The sequence below is a fragment of the Apodemus sylvaticus genome, chromosome 2 (assembly GCF_947179515.1).
Source record: "Apodemus sylvaticus chromosome 2, mApoSyl1.1, whole genome shotgun sequence".
Taxonomy (NCBI): Eukaryota; Metazoa; Chordata; class Mammalia; order Rodentia; family Muridae; genus Apodemus; species Apodemus sylvaticus.
The window spans coordinates 172,724,757-172,744,617 of record NC_067473.1 but is presented as its reverse complement, the minus strand read 5'-3'; the positions used below and the strand labels follow the sequence as shown (position 1 = coordinate 172,744,617).

The 19,861-nt window shown below is 47.4% G+C and overlaps 1 protein-coding gene across 1 annotated transcript in view; it reads left to right on the top strand.

Annotated features, from left to right (window-relative positions):
- Positions 1–2,555: 2,555 nt before the first annotated feature.
- The window catches only part of Hebp1 (heme binding protein 1), a 29,268-nt gene continuing 11,962 nt past the window's right edge, over positions 2,556–19,861 (top strand). The window contains exons 1-3 of the mRNA XM_052175141.1: positions 2,556–2,745; positions 15,787–15,925; positions 17,488–17,668. Coding sequence (XP_052031101.1) covers positions 2,668–2,745; positions 15,787–15,925; positions 17,488–17,668 — 398 coding nt within the window. The 5' untranslated portion in view covers positions 2,556–2,667. The remainder of the gene's footprint in view (positions 2,746–15,786; positions 15,926–17,487; positions 17,669–19,861) is intronic.

Genomic DNA, 19,861 nt, shown 5'->3' with positions numbered 1-19,861 from the left:
AAAAAAATTCTTAAAATCAACATAACAAGCCATTCATGGTGGCATATCCCTGTAACACCAACACTCGGTAGGAGAATGGTGAGTGTGAGGCTAGCCTGGGCCACCTGATGAGATTCTAGTTGAACAAACAATCAAGCAAAAGAAACCAGGCAACATGACCATCACCTATAAAGTACATTATAATTTAATGTATGTTGGTGAGTCTAATAGTCAATTGAATGGCATAGTTTTTCTTATGTCACATTTTGTTTCTTTCTTGATGGTACATAAAAATAGTGCCTCTTAACATAAGTGGCATTTTAGAGTCAAGAAAGAAAGTATGAAATAATTAAATAGGGGGCTGGAGAGATGGCTCAGAGGTTAAGAGCACTGACTACTCTTCCGAAGGTCCTGAGTTCAAATCCCAGCAACCACATGGTGGCTCACAATCATCCATAATAAGATCTGCTGCCCTCTTCTGGTGTGTCTAAAGACAACTACAGTGTACTCACACATAATAAACAAATCTTTAAAAAAGAAAGAAAGAAAGAAAGAAAGAAAGAAAGAAAGAAAGAAGGAAAGAAAGAAAGAAAGAAAGAAAGAATTATATAGCAGCTTATTTTACACCAATGAGGGAATCTGTAATGAGGCTATGGGAAAGCCCCCCTGTTATATGCAGTTAATAATGTAAGTATTTCTTCCCGATAAACTCGAGGGCATCGTTATGACCTCTGCCGAGACCTCTGCCTAGCTCAGGCCCCACTTCCCTTTGTCAGGGATTCACCTACAGCTCCTCCGCAGCTGCACACAGTGGTCGATTCAGACCACAGCTCAAGTAGCAGGCAGCTTAGGCTGTGTCAGCCACCAGGTTCAAGGTACACAGACAAATTTCATATGGGCAGGACATTAGAACAAAGAGGTGCCTGTGCCTCTGGTCACAGAGCCACAGGGTTTGAAGTGGCCTTTCAGAGAAGCCAGATGCCAGGGGGTAAAAGAGGGCCCGTTCCCGAGGGGCTCGGGGGACGTTACAAACTGGGAGCTTACAGTGATTAGGAAAACCTGTTTGATTCGGGCTTCCTCTTTTTCTCCCCCTGCTGTTGTCATTATATTGTTGCAACAACAACAACAACAGCAGTAATAATATTATTATTGATTATATAATAGCATAATCATATAATGTTGTGTAAAATATTAATGTATAATATAGAAAATTATATATTAATAATAATATTATTATTACTATCTTAGTTAGGGTTTCCATTACTGATAAAAGGCCAGGACCAAAAGCAGCTCCAAGAGGAGGAGGTCCATTGTTCCATCACTTAAGGTGGGAACTGAAGCAGAACCATGGAGAAGTGCTGTTTAGTGGCTTGCTACGCCCTCCCCCCTTCCCCCCACCGCCTGCCAAGGGGAGACGCCCATCCACAGTGGGATGGACCCTCCCACCTCAGTCATTAATCAAGAAATTGCCCCACAGACTTGCTGACAGGCAATCTAAGGCAGACATGTTCTCGACAGAGGTTCCTCTTCTCAAATAATGCTGGCTTGTGTCAAGTTGACCAGTACAGATAGCGTATAAAACAATGGGCTTCACTGTGACAGTTTGTCTATCATTTGCATATCATTTGCACTCTGTTCCTATTCCTTATCTTCCTCACACCCCCCCCCTTTGTAAGATGGGTACGAGTGCATGTGTGTCAGTGATACTAGGACTGTGTGATATGTGTAGATTGCTAGTATCTAGTACCCTAATATCCGTGATAATAAGATATGGGATGTGTGAGTACAGGTAATATTTATAAAGTGCTTGGCAAGAAACATTCAAGAAAATAATTGTGACAAAATCGGTTAGGTTATAAGGGGACTGAATGAGCTGTTGTTTGGGAAAGTAGTGTGAAACTTGTGATTAATACACTGTTGGGCCTGGAGAGATGGTTCAGCGGTTAAAGACGCATACTGCCCTTACAGAGGATCTGAGTTCGGTTCCCAGCACCCACCTTTGGGACCTCCTGTGATACCAGCTCCCAGGGGAACACACACACACACAAGTAAAACCACTTTAAATGCATTGTAGAGCTTGTTATGGTGATGCACACCTATAAGTCTCAGCTCAGAGGAAAGCCTAGACAGGAAGACAGCAGGAGCTCCCAGTCACCCTGTTTACCTCGTGAATTCCGGACCAGCCTGGACTATGCTGAGACCCTGCCCTCCAAACTAAAAAGACAAGTTAGAAAAGAAAACAGTAAGAAACTGGCTAAGCGTGGGTTTCCCATCCCCTTAGAAGCTGAAGCCAAGAGTGGCAGTGATCGCTTGCAAGGCCAGCACTCCAGAAGCTGCGGCAGAGGGATCCTCAGGCCAGCCCAGGCTGCATAGCAGGACCTGTTACAAAATAACACAGATTTTCTTTTTCAATCCTCTGAGCGACGCAGTGAGGTAGAAAGAAGGTGACTAAGAAAAGTATCTACAAAGTGAGGTGTTACAGGCGGCGCTGCACTGGGAGGCTGGGCTCACGTGGGTGGAGTCTTGAGGACCCTGCCCAGGCCACGCCCGGTGTCGCCCAGTGGGCGGAGACCGCCGCAGCTCCGCCCCGGTCGCCTGTCTACTCACGCGCTCACTGCCCCTAGCCCTGTGGGCCTTACTGCCACTGAGTGTACGCTCGATCGTCCGTCCAGACCCCACAGCGACACCATGTTGGGCATGATCAGAAACTCGCTGTTCGGGAGCGTGGAGACGTGGCCTTGGCAGGTTCTAAGCACCGGGGGCAAGGTAGGCCGGCAGGGCTGTAGAGGACCTGGAGGAGGACAGCACGGTCGTCCCCACCCTGGCCGGGACTGGAGCTGGGGCCACGGGGCCGTGGGTGGGACTGTAACCGGAGCTGCATTCCGACTGGGACCGCCCTGTACTGCGGGTGCTCGCTCTGGGAAGGAGGGGAGAGAGCGGTCCGGCTCAGCCAGACCACTGACTCGGGAAAGGATCCATCTTGGCGAGTGGGACACCGCCTGTTGAGTGCATCCTTCCATTTAAGCGGTCCAAACCATCTGAACTTTTCCCCCCTCACAGCTAGCCTGCCTCTGGCTGTGTAACCTAGATTAGCCTCGAATTCTGTCGCAATATTCCTTCTACCTCAGCCTTCCCAGAGTTGGGATTGCAGGCGTGACCCACCATGCCCGGCTACATTCTGAACAATTTTGTGAGAGACTCATGGTTGCATACACGACTGACCAAAATCTTAGTAGGCAAAAACTCAAAATAACAACAAAACCCAAGTACAGTGGAGTAGAAAGGGTGTGTGCAGCAGGCATATCTGCTAGGGAGCCATTAGGGGCCCTTCAACCTGTCTTGGGCTGCTCTGCTCTGCTTGTGTGGGAGTTCCCAGTCAAGTGCGTGTGCAAAGGCTCAGAGCTGATGGTTGCTTTTGATTTATAATAAAAATTGTTAGCGCTGGAGGCATGGAATGAATGGGGAGACATAGTCACCGTGCTCCACCAAATTGGCATCGGCACTGGAGTGGGCATCGGAACATCCGGTCTGCTTTCATGAGAATTAGGATTGGGTGTTCAGGTATAATCTTGAAGGCATGGATTATTGTTTTTCCTAAACTAGTATTTGATTATTGATTGGTTGATACTGGGAAATAAACCTAGAGCCTTGTACGGATCGAGCCAAAAGTTTTGCAATTGATCTGCTCCCTCTGCCTGACATATGTTTTATCTCAGGACAGTCACGCATAATAATTCTGACTAAGGGCCCGTGTTACCTGGGGGCCAAGTCCTGGGCCCTACAACAGTGAACCTCACACAAAGGCACACAACTCAACTTTAGTCTAGACTCAGCCCTCTGGAGGTCTGTCAGGCCACCCCTCATACTCTCAGAGGTTCCTCAGTTGTGAGTAGAACAAACAATTGGAGCCCTGATCACACGGGACACACCTTGTTACAGATAATGAAAAGGCTCATAACTGACTCGGTTAGCTTATACAGCCTGGTGGCCACTGAAGCACCCGAAATTTCAACTTCCCCAGGACTAGTGTTGCCAAATCTCTAAGGAACTTCAGATACCCAAGTTCTCTATGAGAAATCCCCCAATTAAAGATGAATTATTTTTAACAAATAACATTTTGTGTGTGTGTGTGTGTGTGTGTGTGTGTGTGTGTGCCAACTATTCGTGGGCCATGTGGTTTAATAATGAGGATTAAGAGTGGACAAAACCAAACTGGATATGGTGGCTCATGTCTGCCATCCCAAAATTCAAGACGCAGAGGCAGGAGGATTGCCACAAGTTTGAGGCCAGGCTGGGATACATGTGAGTTCCAAGCTGGCGCTCAATAGCCACAGAGTAGGTGAGTCTACCTCGGAGTTCTGCCCTTGTGGAGCTTGGGTTCCGGTGGCTAATGAGCGAATAAATCTACACTGTGGTACTGGAGAGATGGGGCAGTGGTGAAGAGCGTGCGCTGCTCTTGCGGAGGACGTGAGTTCAGTTCCCTGCTTCCACCTCAGGTAGCTCACACCGAAGTGCTTAACTTAACAGTGTAGTTATCTCACTAAAACTTCAAAAGAGTTTATTAAGCCAGGTGTGGCTGCAATCCCAGCACTGGGAATGGGAGGCAGGAGGATTGTAGTAAGTTACTTAACATCTCAGCTACCCAGATCCTTCAACTGTAGAGGGAAACTAACAGTACCTCTGACAAGTTATTAAATACTCAAAGACAAGTGTAAACTTTGTTTTTTACAGAGGTGGGCTGTTGCAATTTTAAGGAGATTCTCTCTCTCTCTCTCTCTCTCTCTCTCTCTCTCTCTCTCTCTCTCTCTCTCTCTCTCTCCCTCCCTCCTTCCCTCCCTCCCTCCCTTCCTCTCTCTCTGAAAATGATCATCTGCTTTATCCTGGAAAGAGTCTGGTTCAGACTCTGCCAGCTACACTCCCAGCAGACAGAAGGCGCACTGCTGACAGGTTGCACGCTATCCATGTGCTCAAGACTGATTCCAGCCAGACCTTATCAGGCTTCTAGTTGCTCTGGGAGGGAGGGACTAGGGAACCCTGTGCTAAGGTGGGTGGGTCTTGAGAAGGCTTGGGACTCGACTGATAGGAACGCTGATGTCATCAGCCCAACCTATGCAAATATGTCCAGACCTAGAGCCTGGGTTTGAGTCCTGGCTCTACCATCTGCCCACTGTGACCTGGGTGGTCCCTAACTTCTTACTCCCCAGTAGCTCTAAAGATGAAGGCTGAAGCCCTAACCTCTTTGGCTTGTTGGAGGCAGCAGCGTATGATGACTGAATTCATGTTAAGTGTTTCAAGGGACAGCAATACATGGAAAGTTCTCTTAACAGTTTCTTCTCATGGGAAAGAGGGCTTCTAAAAATCATCACGTGGACTACAAGTAGCCTGAAAAAATAAAATGACCTTAAAAGGACTTGACAAGCCCCGAGCAGGGAACATTCTTTGGAGTTTGACCCTCACCCACTTTGCACCGATTGTGAAATATTGGTGTTTGTAACCACAGGTCCAGATCCTCACCCAGGAACTGGTTGAGAGTCTCAGCCACTGGGAGGTGGGGGAGAAGACAGCTGCTGCCCTGTTCCAACGGAACAAGAGAATGTTCTGGGTGGATGGTGTGGAGAGCCAGCAGTGTTCACACGGGTGGCCGGTTCCACTCAGATAATACACCCATACAGAGCTCTGTACAGAATTGATGGTTTTCCAGACAGCATCCATTTTTCTTTCCTTGCTTCTTTCTCTTTCCCTGTCTTCCTGGTTTGCTTTCCGTTTTTTATGAAACAGGGTCTCGTGTAGCTCAGACTGAACCCCTGATCCTCTCACCTACACCCACTAGATGCCAGGAATGGCACACACAACCATGCCTGTCTTAACATCCGTATTCATTCATTCATCCATTCATTCATTCTTTTTCTTTGGAGTTTTGGTTTTGTGAGATAAGGTTTCATGGAGTGCTAGGCTGAGCTGGGATTATAGACATGTCCCACCACAGCCAGTTAATGTTCATCTTCTACACTTAACTCTTCTCAGTGGTCCCTTGATGCAGATGGCAGGCATGAGCACTGAAGCTGTGGACAAGTAGTGCCCACGAGAGACCTGAGCTGGCTTTCCCCTGAGGGCCGTTATTGACCAGGTTCTCATGCCTGTATTAATCAGTCACTAAAGTAGTCCTTGTCAATAAATTAAATTTAATTAAATCCGTGGGCCTCCTTTCCAGGAAGGAAGGAAGAAAGGAAGGAAGAAGGAAGGAAGGAAGGAAGGTGTTTTAGAGCATCAACCACATGCAAGTTGTTTATTAGATACAGAGAGATACAGCAGTGACACAGACAGTTCTAATCCAGGCTTATGGCTAGGAGTAAGGCTTACACATATTATTATGTCATTATAGTTATAAGAAGTGTTTTGTTAACATATAAATTCCTCCTAGCAAGCTACCCCAGGAAATTTGTTTTTGATAGGCCCCTCTCTGAGGGGGTGAATTACAAACCACAGGACCTGTTCCGTGAGTGGCCTCAGCTGATGGCAGACAGAGGCAGTAGAAATACCTTCCAGGCAGAGGAAGCAACAGGAATGAGTGGGAACACCCTGGGCATTACAGGGAACAGGAACCTGACATGGCTCACACCTGTAATCCCAGCTCCCATGAAGCTGAGGCAGGAGGATCACCATGAGGTTGAGGTTAGCCTGCTGGCATACAGAGTGACACCCTGTCTCAGGAGAGGAGGAGAAGGAAAGAAATCACAGTGTGACACCGGAGCGCTCTGGTTCAGCGGACAGGCCCAGGGGAAGCTAGATGACACGCAGATCGTCTAGGTCAGGTAAGGAGCCAGTGATGGGTTGAGAGACAGCTCAGCAGGTAAGAGCTCTTACTGCTTTTGCAGAGGACCCGAAGTTGATTCCCAAGACCCACGTGGCGGCTCACAGCCTCCTATAACTCCAGGTCTGAAGGCTCTGATACCTTCTGACCACCAAGGGGTCCTTTGCATATGGTGCACACATATACACTCAGGGGTGTGCATATATGCACATAAAGGAAAATAAGTTAGTACCATGAGAATTCAGCAATGAAGCTGATTAGCCAGTGCACTGCTGGACAATGAGATCTATACAGAATCTCTACATGGGCTTTCTTGACCACCTCCACCCATTCTGGGCCTTACTCTCCCCCTGCCAATGACTCCCGGATTTACTCCTGTTTCTTGACATCAGCTATCTTCCCAGCTTCTGTCTCTCTCTCTGTCTCTCTGTCTCTCTGTCTCTCTCTGTCTCTGTCTCTCTCTCTCTCTCTCTCTCTCTCTCTCTCTCTCTCTCTCTCTCTCTCTCTCTCTCTTGGTTTTCCGAGACAGGGTTTCTCTGTGTAGCCCTGGCTGTCCTGGAACTCACTCTGTAGACCAGGCTGGCCTTGAACTCAGAAATCCACCTGCCTCTGCATCCCAAGTGCTGGGATTAAAGGCTTGCACCACCACTGCCCGGCTCAGCTTCGGTCTCTTCTGGCCAACTGCCCCATGGGCCATTTGCTCATCCAGCAGGGTCAGAGAAAGAGCCGGGCAGGGAGCCCTTTTATTTATTTATATTTTACTTATATGGAAGTATCTAGCCTTTGGAGTCTGAAGAGAGGAGAGGTTACTGGGGAGCAAGGGGTGGGATAATAAGAGTCCAGCTCAAGGTTGATGTTGATTACAGACCCTTCCTGGAACCTCAGACACACCCACACAAGCCTGTGACAATCACAGAAATCAGTTGAATTAATTTAGAGTAGTGAGAACCAGCGAGGTCCCAGATCACCGTCACTGGGCTCAAGGCTACGCAAGCCAACTCCTACAACGCTGAGGCTGCTGGTGGTGTCTTTGCCCTCTGCTCTTGGCACACCCTTCTTGACCGTCTGCTCCAACCACAGCGATCTGCTCACATTCTTCTTCATTGTAGTACCATTGTTTCTTTAACAACATTTTTTGAGATTCTCTTTATTTTCATTTTTGTGTGTATGGATATGTTACATCTGAATGTGTGTCTGTGCACCGCAAGTGTGCAGTGCTTGCAGGCTGCAGTTGTAGGCCATTGTAAGCTACCATGTGGGTGCTGGAAAACAAACCCAGGTCCTCTGGAAGAGCACCCACACGCCGAGCCCAGCCGAGCCCAGCCGAGCCCAGCCGAGGCCAGCCACGTCTCTAGTCCCACCATACTGTTCTTGATGTCTCTGATAATGCCCTCCTCTAACCATCAGCATTTTGGCACATTTTAGAATAATAACTTTGTAGCCAGGAGAAGTAGTTCATGGTCTTCATTTGCAGCATTTCAGATACTGAGGCAGAATTACAACAGTTCAAAGGCAACCTGGGCTACATAGTGAGTTCCATTCAGGCCAACCTGGGCTATTGAGAGACACAAAAACAAAGCAAACAACAACTAAAAGAGAAAAGTTAAAAAAAGAAAAAAAACCCTAAAGTTATTTCATCTCAGCACCTGGTTATTATTCCCATTTTATTAATCTCTCTTTTCATGTGTATGGTCTTGAGCCTGCGGCATCTACCACAGGTTTGCAACAATGTTTATTCAAAGAAGCAAGCACTGAACACCCAGGTGAATGATCTGGAAGCCTCTTTAAGGCCTGTGACCTGCTGGAACAGGAAGGCACATGCATAGAGCCCCCAGACTCCCCTAAGCAGCCCTGTGCACACTGCCCTGGTGCACTGCACCCCTTCTGATGACAGCATACCATCCTCTGGATTCCCCTTTGCTAGATCCAGTCTTTCCTGATATCGGAAACCACGGTCTGAGCTTGGAAGATGGCACAGTCGTCACCCTGTCATTTGCCTTGCATCCCGGGCTCGGTAGCACACGCTGTGATCCCAGCACTGGGCAGGCAAAAGGAGGAGGGTCCATGGGACTCACCAGCAGGCCTGCTTATGCACACTTAGTGATGTCGAAGCCAACAAGAGAGACCCTGTCTCAAAACACAAACAACCAAGGGCCTGTAGAGATGGCTCAATGGTTGAAAGCAGTGGCAGTGGAGGACCTGGTTCAGTTCCTAGCATCCATATAATGATCCACAAGCATTCATAACTCCAGTTTAAGGGGATTTGATGCCCTCTTCTGAACTCTGGGACCCAGGTTTGCACCTGGTGTACACACACACACATACACACATACACACACACACACACACACACACACTCTCTCGCGCGCGCACTCATGGAAGGAAGAAAGAAAGGCCAACGAATCAGCTGTCTCCTTTCCAGGAAGTTCTTGCCATCAGTTTCCCCATTTGTTAGAGAAGTCAACTAAAAGAAATGAATTTCGAGGGCGTGCTTAGAGTTTGTCCCCAACATATAAATGTCTGTTCCTAACACACATGGTGGCTAAAGAGAAGCAGAATGCTGGGTGCATCCCCACAACCCTGCAACAAGATTAGAGCAGAGGTCAGGGGCAGAATTCCATTTCCTGTTTCGCCTCTTAGCAGCTGGGTCTTCTTGAGAAATCCAGTCTGTCTGATTGCTCATTTCCTTTTGGGGAAACGTAGCTAGACAAACTTTAAAACCGTTTGCAACTCTGAACCTCTGCAATTCTGATTCACAGTTGAGTTTTGAGAAGTTAAAACACTACAAGTAGCAGAATCCCAGGGTGAGAGGGTCACAAGGACAGAGGTGGTGTACCGTGTTCTGCTGCCGCACACCCACTGCAATGGAAGGCAATGTGGACGTGACGGTCTTTAAGTCTTGGTCCTTGGTGTGGCAGCTCAGAGTCAAGGCTCTGTACCTACCCCCTGGATTCTTAGTTTGATGCAGTTCCCGTCTCACAGAAAAGGGCTTTCTTTCTTTATTTTATTATTTAATTATTTGACAATTTCATAATGTATATAATACATTTTAGTCCTTTACATTCCCTGTTACCGTGTCTCGTGCCACAGCCTTCTCCCAAAAAGTGACCTCTTGCTTCCTGTGTTCTCTTCCCCTCCCCTTCTCTCTGTGTCTGTCTGTCTGTCTCTGCCTCTCTCTCTCTCTCTCTCTCTCTCTCTCTCTCTCTCTCTCTCTGTGTGTGTGTGTGTGTGTGTATGTGTGTGTGTGCGTATGTGTCTAGGTGTCTCTGTGTGTGTCTCTGTCTCTGTGTGTGCATATGTATGTCTCTGTGTCTCTCTCTCTGTATGTCTCTGTCTCTCACTCTTGTTTCCCCCTACTTTCTCTCTGTGTGCAGATGTGTCTGTGTGTCTCTGTGTGTCTCTGTGTATCTCTGTCTTTCTGTCTCGGTCTCGGTGTGTATCTGTGTCTCTGTGTGATTCTCTGTCTCTGTCTATCTCTCTGTCTCTGTGTGCATATGTGTCTGTGTCTCTCTGCCTGCCTGTCTGCATGTATCTCTCTCTCTTTGTGTACCTATGTGTCTGTGTCTCTCTCTGTCTTTCTGTCTCTCTCTCTGTGTATGTGTGTCTGTCTCTGTCTTTCTCTGTGTCTCTGTGTGTATGTGTCTGTATGTGTCTGTGTGCCTGTCTCTGTATGTGTATGCGTGTGTGTGCATGCATGTGTGTGTGTGTGTGTGTGTGTGTGTGCACGCGCGTACTAAGTTTAAATAGGCTTTCCTGCGTTAGTGTGGGAGAAGTATAGTCACACCACTGAAACTGATGCCCCTTTCCCCAGACACCATGAACTGTCAGGACATGAAAAATATTTGCTTTTGAGACAGATTTTGAACTGGGCGTGGTGGTGCACGCCTGTAATCCCAGCTCTTGGGAGGCAGAAGCAGGCGGATTTCTGAGTTCGAGGCCAGCCTGGTCTACAGAGTGAATTCCAGGACAGCCAGGACAACACAGAGAAACCCTGTCTCAAAAAACCGAGAGAGAGAGAGAGAGAGAGAGAGAGAGAGAGAGAGAGAGAGAGAGAGAGATTTCAGAGAGCCCAGGCTATCCCTGAACTCAAATATCTGTTCTTCCTGCCTCGACTTCCCCATTGCTAAAGCTATAATCATGTCCTACCACAGCCAGTTTATACAGTGTGGGGATTGAACCCAGAGCTTTGTGAATTCGAGGCAAGCCCATCCAGCTACTCCTCAACCCCCGAATGGGAGCTTAAACATGAAATTGACACCTGGAGTTTGGGTTCAGTTCTCCTGGCTCTGGGTGTGGTGGTGTGGTGCATGCCTTTAGTCTCAGGCACTGGGAAGCAGAAGCATGCGGGTCTCTGTAAGTTTGAGACCAGCCCAGACTAGTCAAAGCACAGCGAGTCCCAGACCAGCCAGGGTGACATAGTGAGACCACTCCCTGCCTCCCTCCCCCCAAAAGATAAAATCTCCCTGTCTTCTTCTTAGTACTCACCTTTGATATGTGCTACAAAACAATAGGGCTTTTCTTTTGCATTCCAAATATGAAATTAGAGTATTAAACATACTTGCTCAAACTACAGAGACCACTCACAGCCCTCTTTGAGCCCTGGGAGACACAGTCTCTTCCCCAGTTGAGAATCTTTTGTGTAGAATGTTACAGGAAACTCTGGTGAACCTAAGGCAGCCAGTGTCTCAGTCATGTGCCTTGTTTTCATAATCACCTAAGGAGAAATAGTCCTTCGTCAAATAAACACTGGTGGGTTTGATTAAGATATAAGACTGTGTGGTTCTTGTCCACAAAGACTTTATTTTTCAACTCCAACAGTGTCCCATCTCCAAACAATACAATCAAGAGAGATTTACTTTCAGTGCATTGAGATAAAATTCACTCAAGCAGAAGAGGGGAAAGGACTAGAAAGACAAACAGTTAAATTGTACCCATCAGGGTCATGTGTTAGTTTTGCAGAATTTTGGTTCTGCCACATATATGGAAAGCCTGATATAGAAATCTTTTTTCCAAAGCTGGAGAGATGGCTCGGCAGTTAAGAGCACTGACTGCTTTTCCAGAGGACTCAGGTTCAATTCCCAGCACCCACATGGTGGCTCACAATTGTTGGTAACTTGAGTGTCAGGGGATCCAATGCTCTCTTCTAGCCTGCCGGGCACCAACACATACATGACACACAGACACAAATACATCCGTACACATAAAAAAAATTTAAAGTCTTAAAAACAAGCTATCTAAAAAAACCATGGCAGTGGTGGTGCACACCTTTAATCCCAGCTCTTATGAGGCAGAAGCAGGTAGAACTCTGAGTTTGAGGTCAGCCTGGTCTACAGAGTAAGTTCCATGACAGCCAGGAGTACACAGAGAAACCCCATCAACCCTGTCTCGAACGAAGAAAAATGGTTTCTTTTCGTGGATTGTAAGTTTTTTTAAGTTGAGGAACAGACAGAATGAGGTTTGAGAAGCACTGCCTTGCCAAATATCCAGGAACACGAAATTATATCGCAAGGTGAAGGGACAGAATGCCAAAGGAGAGCTGCCTGTTTCCTGAGTCTGAACACCAGGGGAGGGTTCGTGGCAGTAGGACCGAGGACAGAGGGTGGAGCTTAGCGGAGAAAGACTTAGTGTGGGAAGAGAGACTGCAGCACCAGGAAGATAGAGCAGCATTGGAGGCCCATTAAGGGAATGGGATCCAGCCCTGGATGGAGACACACCATCATCTCCTCCCTCAAGAGTTCTGCAGTCAGTCGGGCAGGCCAATCACCCCACCAAGGGACCGTCCGCAGGAAGGGAGGTTGCCGTAAAGATGCTGGAGGAACACTTATCCATTTAATCAGATGATACCATACCTTTCCCTTCCCAGAATCCCAGGCTTTAGTAGCCATAGAGCTGTAGTCAAGCCTGCCCACTTTCCTGCTTTACTCAGAGAAGCACACCATGTCTCTCCTCCCCGGACACCTCAGGCCTCACGTTTTTGGAACCCCTCCAACCCCACCCGTGGAGGTGGCCTCCATGTCAGTGTCAGTCAGATGGCTCACTCTTTCCTCTTTCTCCCTCAGGCAGCTCACCTGGCCTGGGTTGGCTGGTTTGTTTAGTTCGGAAAGGCTTCCCTTTGAGCCTGTTTTTAAGTTATTTTATTAATGAGTCTAAGAACCCCAAAAAGGGACCCCCCATTTCTTCAGTAACATGGCAACTCTAATCTGACCCCACAAATTTATGGTAACTTCTACTGGGTCCCAGGCCCAGCCTGGGAAGAAAGAAATACACAATAGAGAAAAGAGAGAGAGGCTAGGGACTAGCTCGGTGGCAGAGCCTCTAAACACACACACACACACACCATGACTCAACACATACACACATACATATATACATATACACACACACCACAACATATTACTCAGCACTCCTTCACACACACACATATACACACACAACACAGCACAGACATGCACACATACACACACACCATGACATATCACACAGCACCCCTACACACACACACACACACATATACCACTACATACCACACAGTACCCCTCCACATACAAACACACACATACACACACACACAACACACAGTACACACACACATACATAAACACATTTTATGACATATCACACAACACCTCTCCAGATACACACACACACACACACACACACACACACACACACGGCTCTCTCTTGACACTATAATAAGCACAGGTAGTGGGTAGTGCTGGGTCTAGAAGCTGTTGAACAGAAGGACTTTTTTCCCCTGGTAGTGTTGTGCATAAATACTAGGGCCTCTCCCACGATAAGTCAGCACTCTACTTCGGAGCCGTATCCCAGCTCTCTAACAAATCTCGGCCGTGCTTCTAGAACGGGATTTTCAGTTTCCAGGAGATTGCTGCTGCTGCTAATGCATTTTTTGTTTATTTTCTCCTTTCCATGCTTTTCTTCACGTTTCTGGCATCTCCCAAATGTTGGATCTCTTGTGCATTTTTTGGTTTGTTATTTATTACTTATTATTAATTTATTTATTTATGTGTGTGTGTGTGTGTACACATATATGTTCATTCCTGTGAGTGAGCACACGTGGCACACATGTGACAGTCAGGGGACAACTTGCAGAAGTTGGACGTCACCTTCTACCACACAGCACCTGGGAATCGAACCTTGGTCATCAGACTTGGTGACAAGTGCCTTTACCTGCTGAGCCGCCCATCGCTGGCTCTCTTAATGTTCTAAGTCGTGATAAATTTATACATGCTAACAAGCTCCATTAGGAGAGTTTCGTCTTATCTCTCTATATACACGTACATATCATTACACTTTGTTCCTGTTTGACTCCGCTCTTCTCCTCCCTCTCCACATAGTTCCCTTCAGCTTTCTTGTCCTTTGTGTATGTACATGTGTGTGCATGTGTCTCTGTGCATATGTGTGCCTGTATGCATGTGTGTGTGTGTGCATTTAAATCTGGATTCTGTGTGAAAGAAAAGATACCTGTTCTCACCCTCCTCCACCCTCCCTTTAGGCCACTTCCTCCCCTCTCAGAGTCCACATGCCCGCCCGTCACCTGTGCATATAGTCTGTTAGATGTTGCACATGAGGAAACACGGTATCTGTCTCTGAGTCTGCACTATGTCACTCAGCGTGGTGCTCTCCTGTCCCAATCGCTTTCCTGCAAGCGTTGTTGTTTTCGCTCTTATCTACAGCTAAACAAGAGCGTTGTCTGAATCCCACGGTCTGTACCCACCGCTCCGTTGGGAAGCATCTGCCCTGGCTCCGAGTCTAGGTTGCTGTGAATAACGCAGTCATCAGCATGGGTGGAGCACATGGGTGTGTTGCCGGGAATGGTGCAGCTGGGTCCTGTGGCCAGTCTGCCTTTAGTTCTTCCATAGCAGCTGAGCCGCTCCGCGTTCTGTCAGCAGTGTACACGGCTCCTCTTTCCCTGCACCCTTATCCTTGCCAGAACATGCTGTCATTTGTCACTTGGCTGCCCTGCCGCTGCCACCACCTGCCCCCAACTCCTCTTCCTCTTCGTCTTTGTAGCTTTGGGTATTTGGTAAAGAGGAGCGTTGTGTGTGTGTGGGGGGGGGGGCGTTATTTTTTGGTTTGATTTTTTTTAATTATTATTTTGTTTTTTGAGACCAGATCTCATGTAACCCAGGCTGGCCTAGAACCCCTGATCCTTCCATCTCTGCCTCCAAGTGCTGGGTCTACAGGCAGGTGCCATTCTGCCTTCACTTAAGTTTTCACTAGCTCCCTTGTCGTCTTTGCCTGGTTTCTTCTTTTCTTACCTTTCTCCCAGCAACGTTGCCTTCTAACCTTTCTGGGGATTTTCTTCATATCTGTTAGCATATCCTTAAAAGATTAATTTTTAAATTATTTGTTTGTGTACAAGAATTGGGGTACCCTAGAATTCAGAGGCTTTGGATCCCCCAGACCTCTAACTACAGGGAGTTGTGAGCTGCCTCACACGGGTGCTGGGTACTAAACCTGGGTCCTTTGTGAGAGCATTGCACACCCTTTGCCTCTGAGCCAACTCTCCAGCGCCCAACACTTCTTTCCTTCTTTGTATTTAATCTCCAAAATCTTTTTCGATCTCTTGGTGTTCCATTTTTGTAGCATTTCCAGTATTCTAGGGGGTACAACAAATTCTCTATTTCCCTCAGAATATCAGTTATAACATTTATTTGATTGCTTGGTTGGTGGTGGTTTTACATTGAGACAGCATGTCATGTAGCTGGCCTTCAACTTATGTAGCTGAGGATAACCTTGAACTCCTGTTCCGTCTCCACCTCCCAAGTGCTACAGATACAGGTGTGTACTATCTCTTCCTATAAGATCTTTTAAATACCTTTTGATAGTCTACTTTTATAAAACTCTCAGAGTTAATTTCTTACAGTGCTTCCTATCGAGCCCATCTCTACACCCACTCTGGCGGGTTTCTCAATGTTTGCACTCCTTTGTTCTCCCCCCCTGCTCCCCCCCCCCCGTGTCTCCCACATCTCTAGGAAGACGTCTCCTATGAGGAAAGAGCCTGTGAGGGGGGGAAGTTCGCCACTGTGGAAGTGACAGACAAGCCCGTGGATGAGGCTCTCCGGGAAGCGATGCCCAAGATCATGAAGTATGTGGGTGGCACCAATGACAAAGGTGAGCATCCCCATGGGACAAGGCTCTATCCGTGGAAACACCAGGGAGGGGCTGTGGACACCGTAACTGCCTATGCCAATGTCACGTGCAGGAAGTTCACGGCAGGAAGCTTTCCTGTCAGCCCACTCTGTTGTCAGCCCAGCCTGCCTCTCAAGTTGAGATATGCATGGTCTCCGTCACTCAGTTCTTTGTTCCTTGCAAGTACACAGTCAGGTGTTCACCCTGTTTTTTGGTTGGTTGGTTGGTTTGGTTTTTCGAGACAGGGTTTCTCTGTCTGTCCTGGAACTCACTCTGTAGACCAGTCTATCTTCCAACTCAGAAATCCTCCTAATTCCAGTACTTGGGAGGCAGAGGCAACTTCCCCCCTTCTCACCCATTGCTGTGTCTCTTTAGAGCATCACAGCGCTGGGGTCAAACCTGGGTGCTTGGGTGCACTAAGCAGATGCTCTTCCACTGAGCCCCAACTCCTCATGGATTTTGAGTCAGGATCTTGCTGTGTAGCTCAGGCTGCTGGGACTCACAATCCTTCCTCTTCCTCCTGAGTGCTGGCATTACAGGCATGAGCCACCACCCGCCCCCCTGGGCTCTTTCAAGGCCTTTTAATATAAACAGAGTATTCCTACAATAGTTGTGTGTCTGCAGCTTGTTTTGTTATTCCCCTCTGCGGCTAAGCATCTTCCTAAGCATAATTACTCAGAGCTGCAGTGTATGCAGGACACGTGAATGATGTGTCCCTAATTCACTCAGACATACTCCAGTTTTGAACAGTTATAAACTGTCCTGCAGGGAATATCTTATCACCAATACTCTTCCATAGTCTGTATTTTTTCCCTCAAAAAATCAGGTCCTTATCTATCTACATTCCTTTTTTTAAGATTTATTTATTATTTATTATATGTAAGTACACTTTAGCTGTCTTCAGACACCCAGAAGAAGACATCAGATCTCATTACGGATGGTTGTGAGCCACACGTGGTTGCTGGGATTTGAATTCTGGATCTTTGGGAAAGGAGTCAGTGCTCTTTGGGAAAGGAGTCTGAGCCATCTCTCCAGCCCCATCTGCATTCTTGCTATGTGTCACTAAATGGTTTTTGGTTTTGTTTTCTTCAAGCATGGGGGCTGGAGAGATGGCTCAATGGTTAGGATCTATTACTGCTCTTGCAAAGGACCTAAACTCAGTTCCCAGCAAATTGAAAAGCAGGAGAGGTGGCTCAGCGCCTCGGCGCACAATCTCCTCTTGCAGGAGACCTCAGTTCCCAGCACCCACCTGGTGGCTCGCAGCCATCGGTAACCCCAGTTCCTGGGCATCTACTGCCCTCTGCTGCCCTCTACAGACACCTCCATGAGCAGAGTGCACATAAGCCCCTGAAGGCACACATACAAAATAGATAAATGGCCACCGTACCCCAGCCTCCTGCATATAGGACAGGACAATGCACATGTCTAATTGTCATTTACTGACTGGAGTGTTGATTGCTCTTTTTTTTTAATTGCCATGGACGAGAACTGAGGTCCACGGCCCTCTGTCTAATGCCCGCTTCCCTCTGCGTTCTGATGCTCAGGAGTCGGCATGGGTATGACGGTCCCTGTCTCCTTTGCTGTGTTTCCCAACGAAGATGGCTCCCTACAGAAGAAACTCAAAGTCTGGTTCCGGATTCCGAACCAATTTCAAGGCAGCCCACCAACGCCCAGTGATGAGAGTGTGAAGATCGAGGAGCGGGAGGGCATCACTGTCTATTCCACGTAAGGAGATGCTTCTTAGTGTTTGCTGGTTCTAGCCACTCCTCGGGTCTCCTCGGGGAGTATTTACATAGGCTTTTCACGGGTACTTAATTCAGTGAAGAAACCCTGAGTCCTGGCAGTGACTCCCTTTAATTTCTTCAGGCTGTAGCACACGTGCATTTGTGGTTTGTCTGGATAAATGCCTTGGCCTGTAGCCATATTGATAGGTAGAAAGAGTCACCTCAGCCTAAGCTCAAGATGAACTCCTGCATTAGCCATAGCAGGGTCTCAGAAAAATCAAGGGATATATAAATGTGTGTGTGTCTGTGTGCATGTATAAATAATATATATGCCAGTACTGTATATGTCAATAATGTATATGTCTATAATATTGACAATAATGTGTGTGTTTGTATATATAAATAATCTGTATGTCAGTACTGTGTATGTCAATAATTTATGTCAATAATATTGACAATAATGTGTGTATTTATGTATATAAATAATATATGTCAGTACTGTATATGTCAGTAATATATATGCCAATTATATCGATAATAATGCGCGTGTGTGTGCGTGTGTGTGTGTGTGTGTGTGTGTGTGTGTGTGTGTAAATAATAGCTTGGGGCCATGGATATATAGGGTATAATAGCTGGGGAATACATGATTTACACCCCAGACTTCCTCACATATAGAAGGATAGAGAGTGTTTGTCAGAACTGAACAGGAGCCTCCTACTGGTTCCTGGTCTGTGGTCCTTTAAGCAAGGGACACATCTTCTCTCCTATTAGGACTTCTTCGCAGTGACATTTCTTCATTATAGAAAGTAGTAGGTGCGAACTGTTGCCTGCTCTTACTTAGTTTCCTTTGTCTTGTTTTCTTGTGCCGGGAATTAACCCCAGCACCCCATGCATGCTGAGCTTGTATTCTACTGCCTATCTGTGTACCAGATGCTAGGATGACCAAAGACTTGTACTCCCCAAGGGAGCCAGTGGGGCATGGGAGGCTAGGAGCTAAGGTCTGGAAGTGACCTCAGGAAGCTCAAGCAGCTTTGAGCAAGCAAACGCTTCAGGAGAAAACTCTCCTCCCCAAAGGTGTTACAGCTCTGTATGACAGAAGCTCTCAGACAATCCTTGATGAAGTAATTAGTTCTCACATCTTTATCTCTTCTGGAGTGTTGGGATCGGACAGCGGATGCTTTCTATTGGCTTGGTCTGAGATGTTAGGGATGCCTTATCTGCATATAGAGGGGCTTCGGGGCGCTGCCTCTATGTGACTGATTTTCAGTGTCCTCTCCATGGGGTGGCATGGTCTCGTGACCCCTGTTTGGGTTGGGAGCAGGTAAAAAGCCTACCTCCTCAGGTATGAGGTGCAGGGGCTTCTGAACTCACTCAACCTTGCCAAGTTTCCTGGCACGGTCCACTGCCTCATATTCTACCTCCAAGCTAATCATACCCACAGCCTGGTGTGTGTTTTTATCCTTTGGTCCCTCGTCTGCCCTCAGAAGTCAAGTCTCTTCTAGATAATTGCTGACTCCCTGTTTGTCAAAATCCCACTGTGTATCAGGCACCTAACCAGGTTCAGAGAAAGGCCAGAACCTTCGCCAATAGTAACCACAGGTTGGGGTTGGGTTCTGCTCAAGCTCAACTTCATGAAAGTTGACTATACGAGTAATCTCGCACTGCACAGTTTCTGTCCGATGAAAGCTTCCCTACCCCACCCAACCATGCCTGGTAGGCTTCCCTGTTCTAATTCCTCCTCCGAGGGTGGGACTTTGTTCCCCAGAGCTAGCTTAGAGTCACTCCTTAGAAAACTAGTGTGGTGAGCTTGCTGCTGCGGCCATTCTTTGGCTGGGTGAATAGAGCCCCCCACAGGGCAGAGAGGGTGATGCAACTGTGCCTCTGACAGGGACCCCCCCACCCACCCGGCCCCACCCAGTCCTGTGTTTCTTTCTATTCTGGCCCTCACTCAGACTTCTCAGTCTCTGTGCAGAGGCTTCTGAAAACTCTAAGCAGAGTTGGGAGTAAGGCAGGCAGGTCACTGAGGCACCCAGGATGCAAAGTTTAAGGAAGCTCTTAAACTCCTACAGTCACTAAGGGCAGGATGAGCACTGAGAGTAAGAGCCACCTTAAATCGTACACTCTGGGGGTCTACTGGCCTCTCTGTCAGTCCCCAGCTCCGTCTTGCCTACTCCCCTTTCTGCTCTCTGAGAAG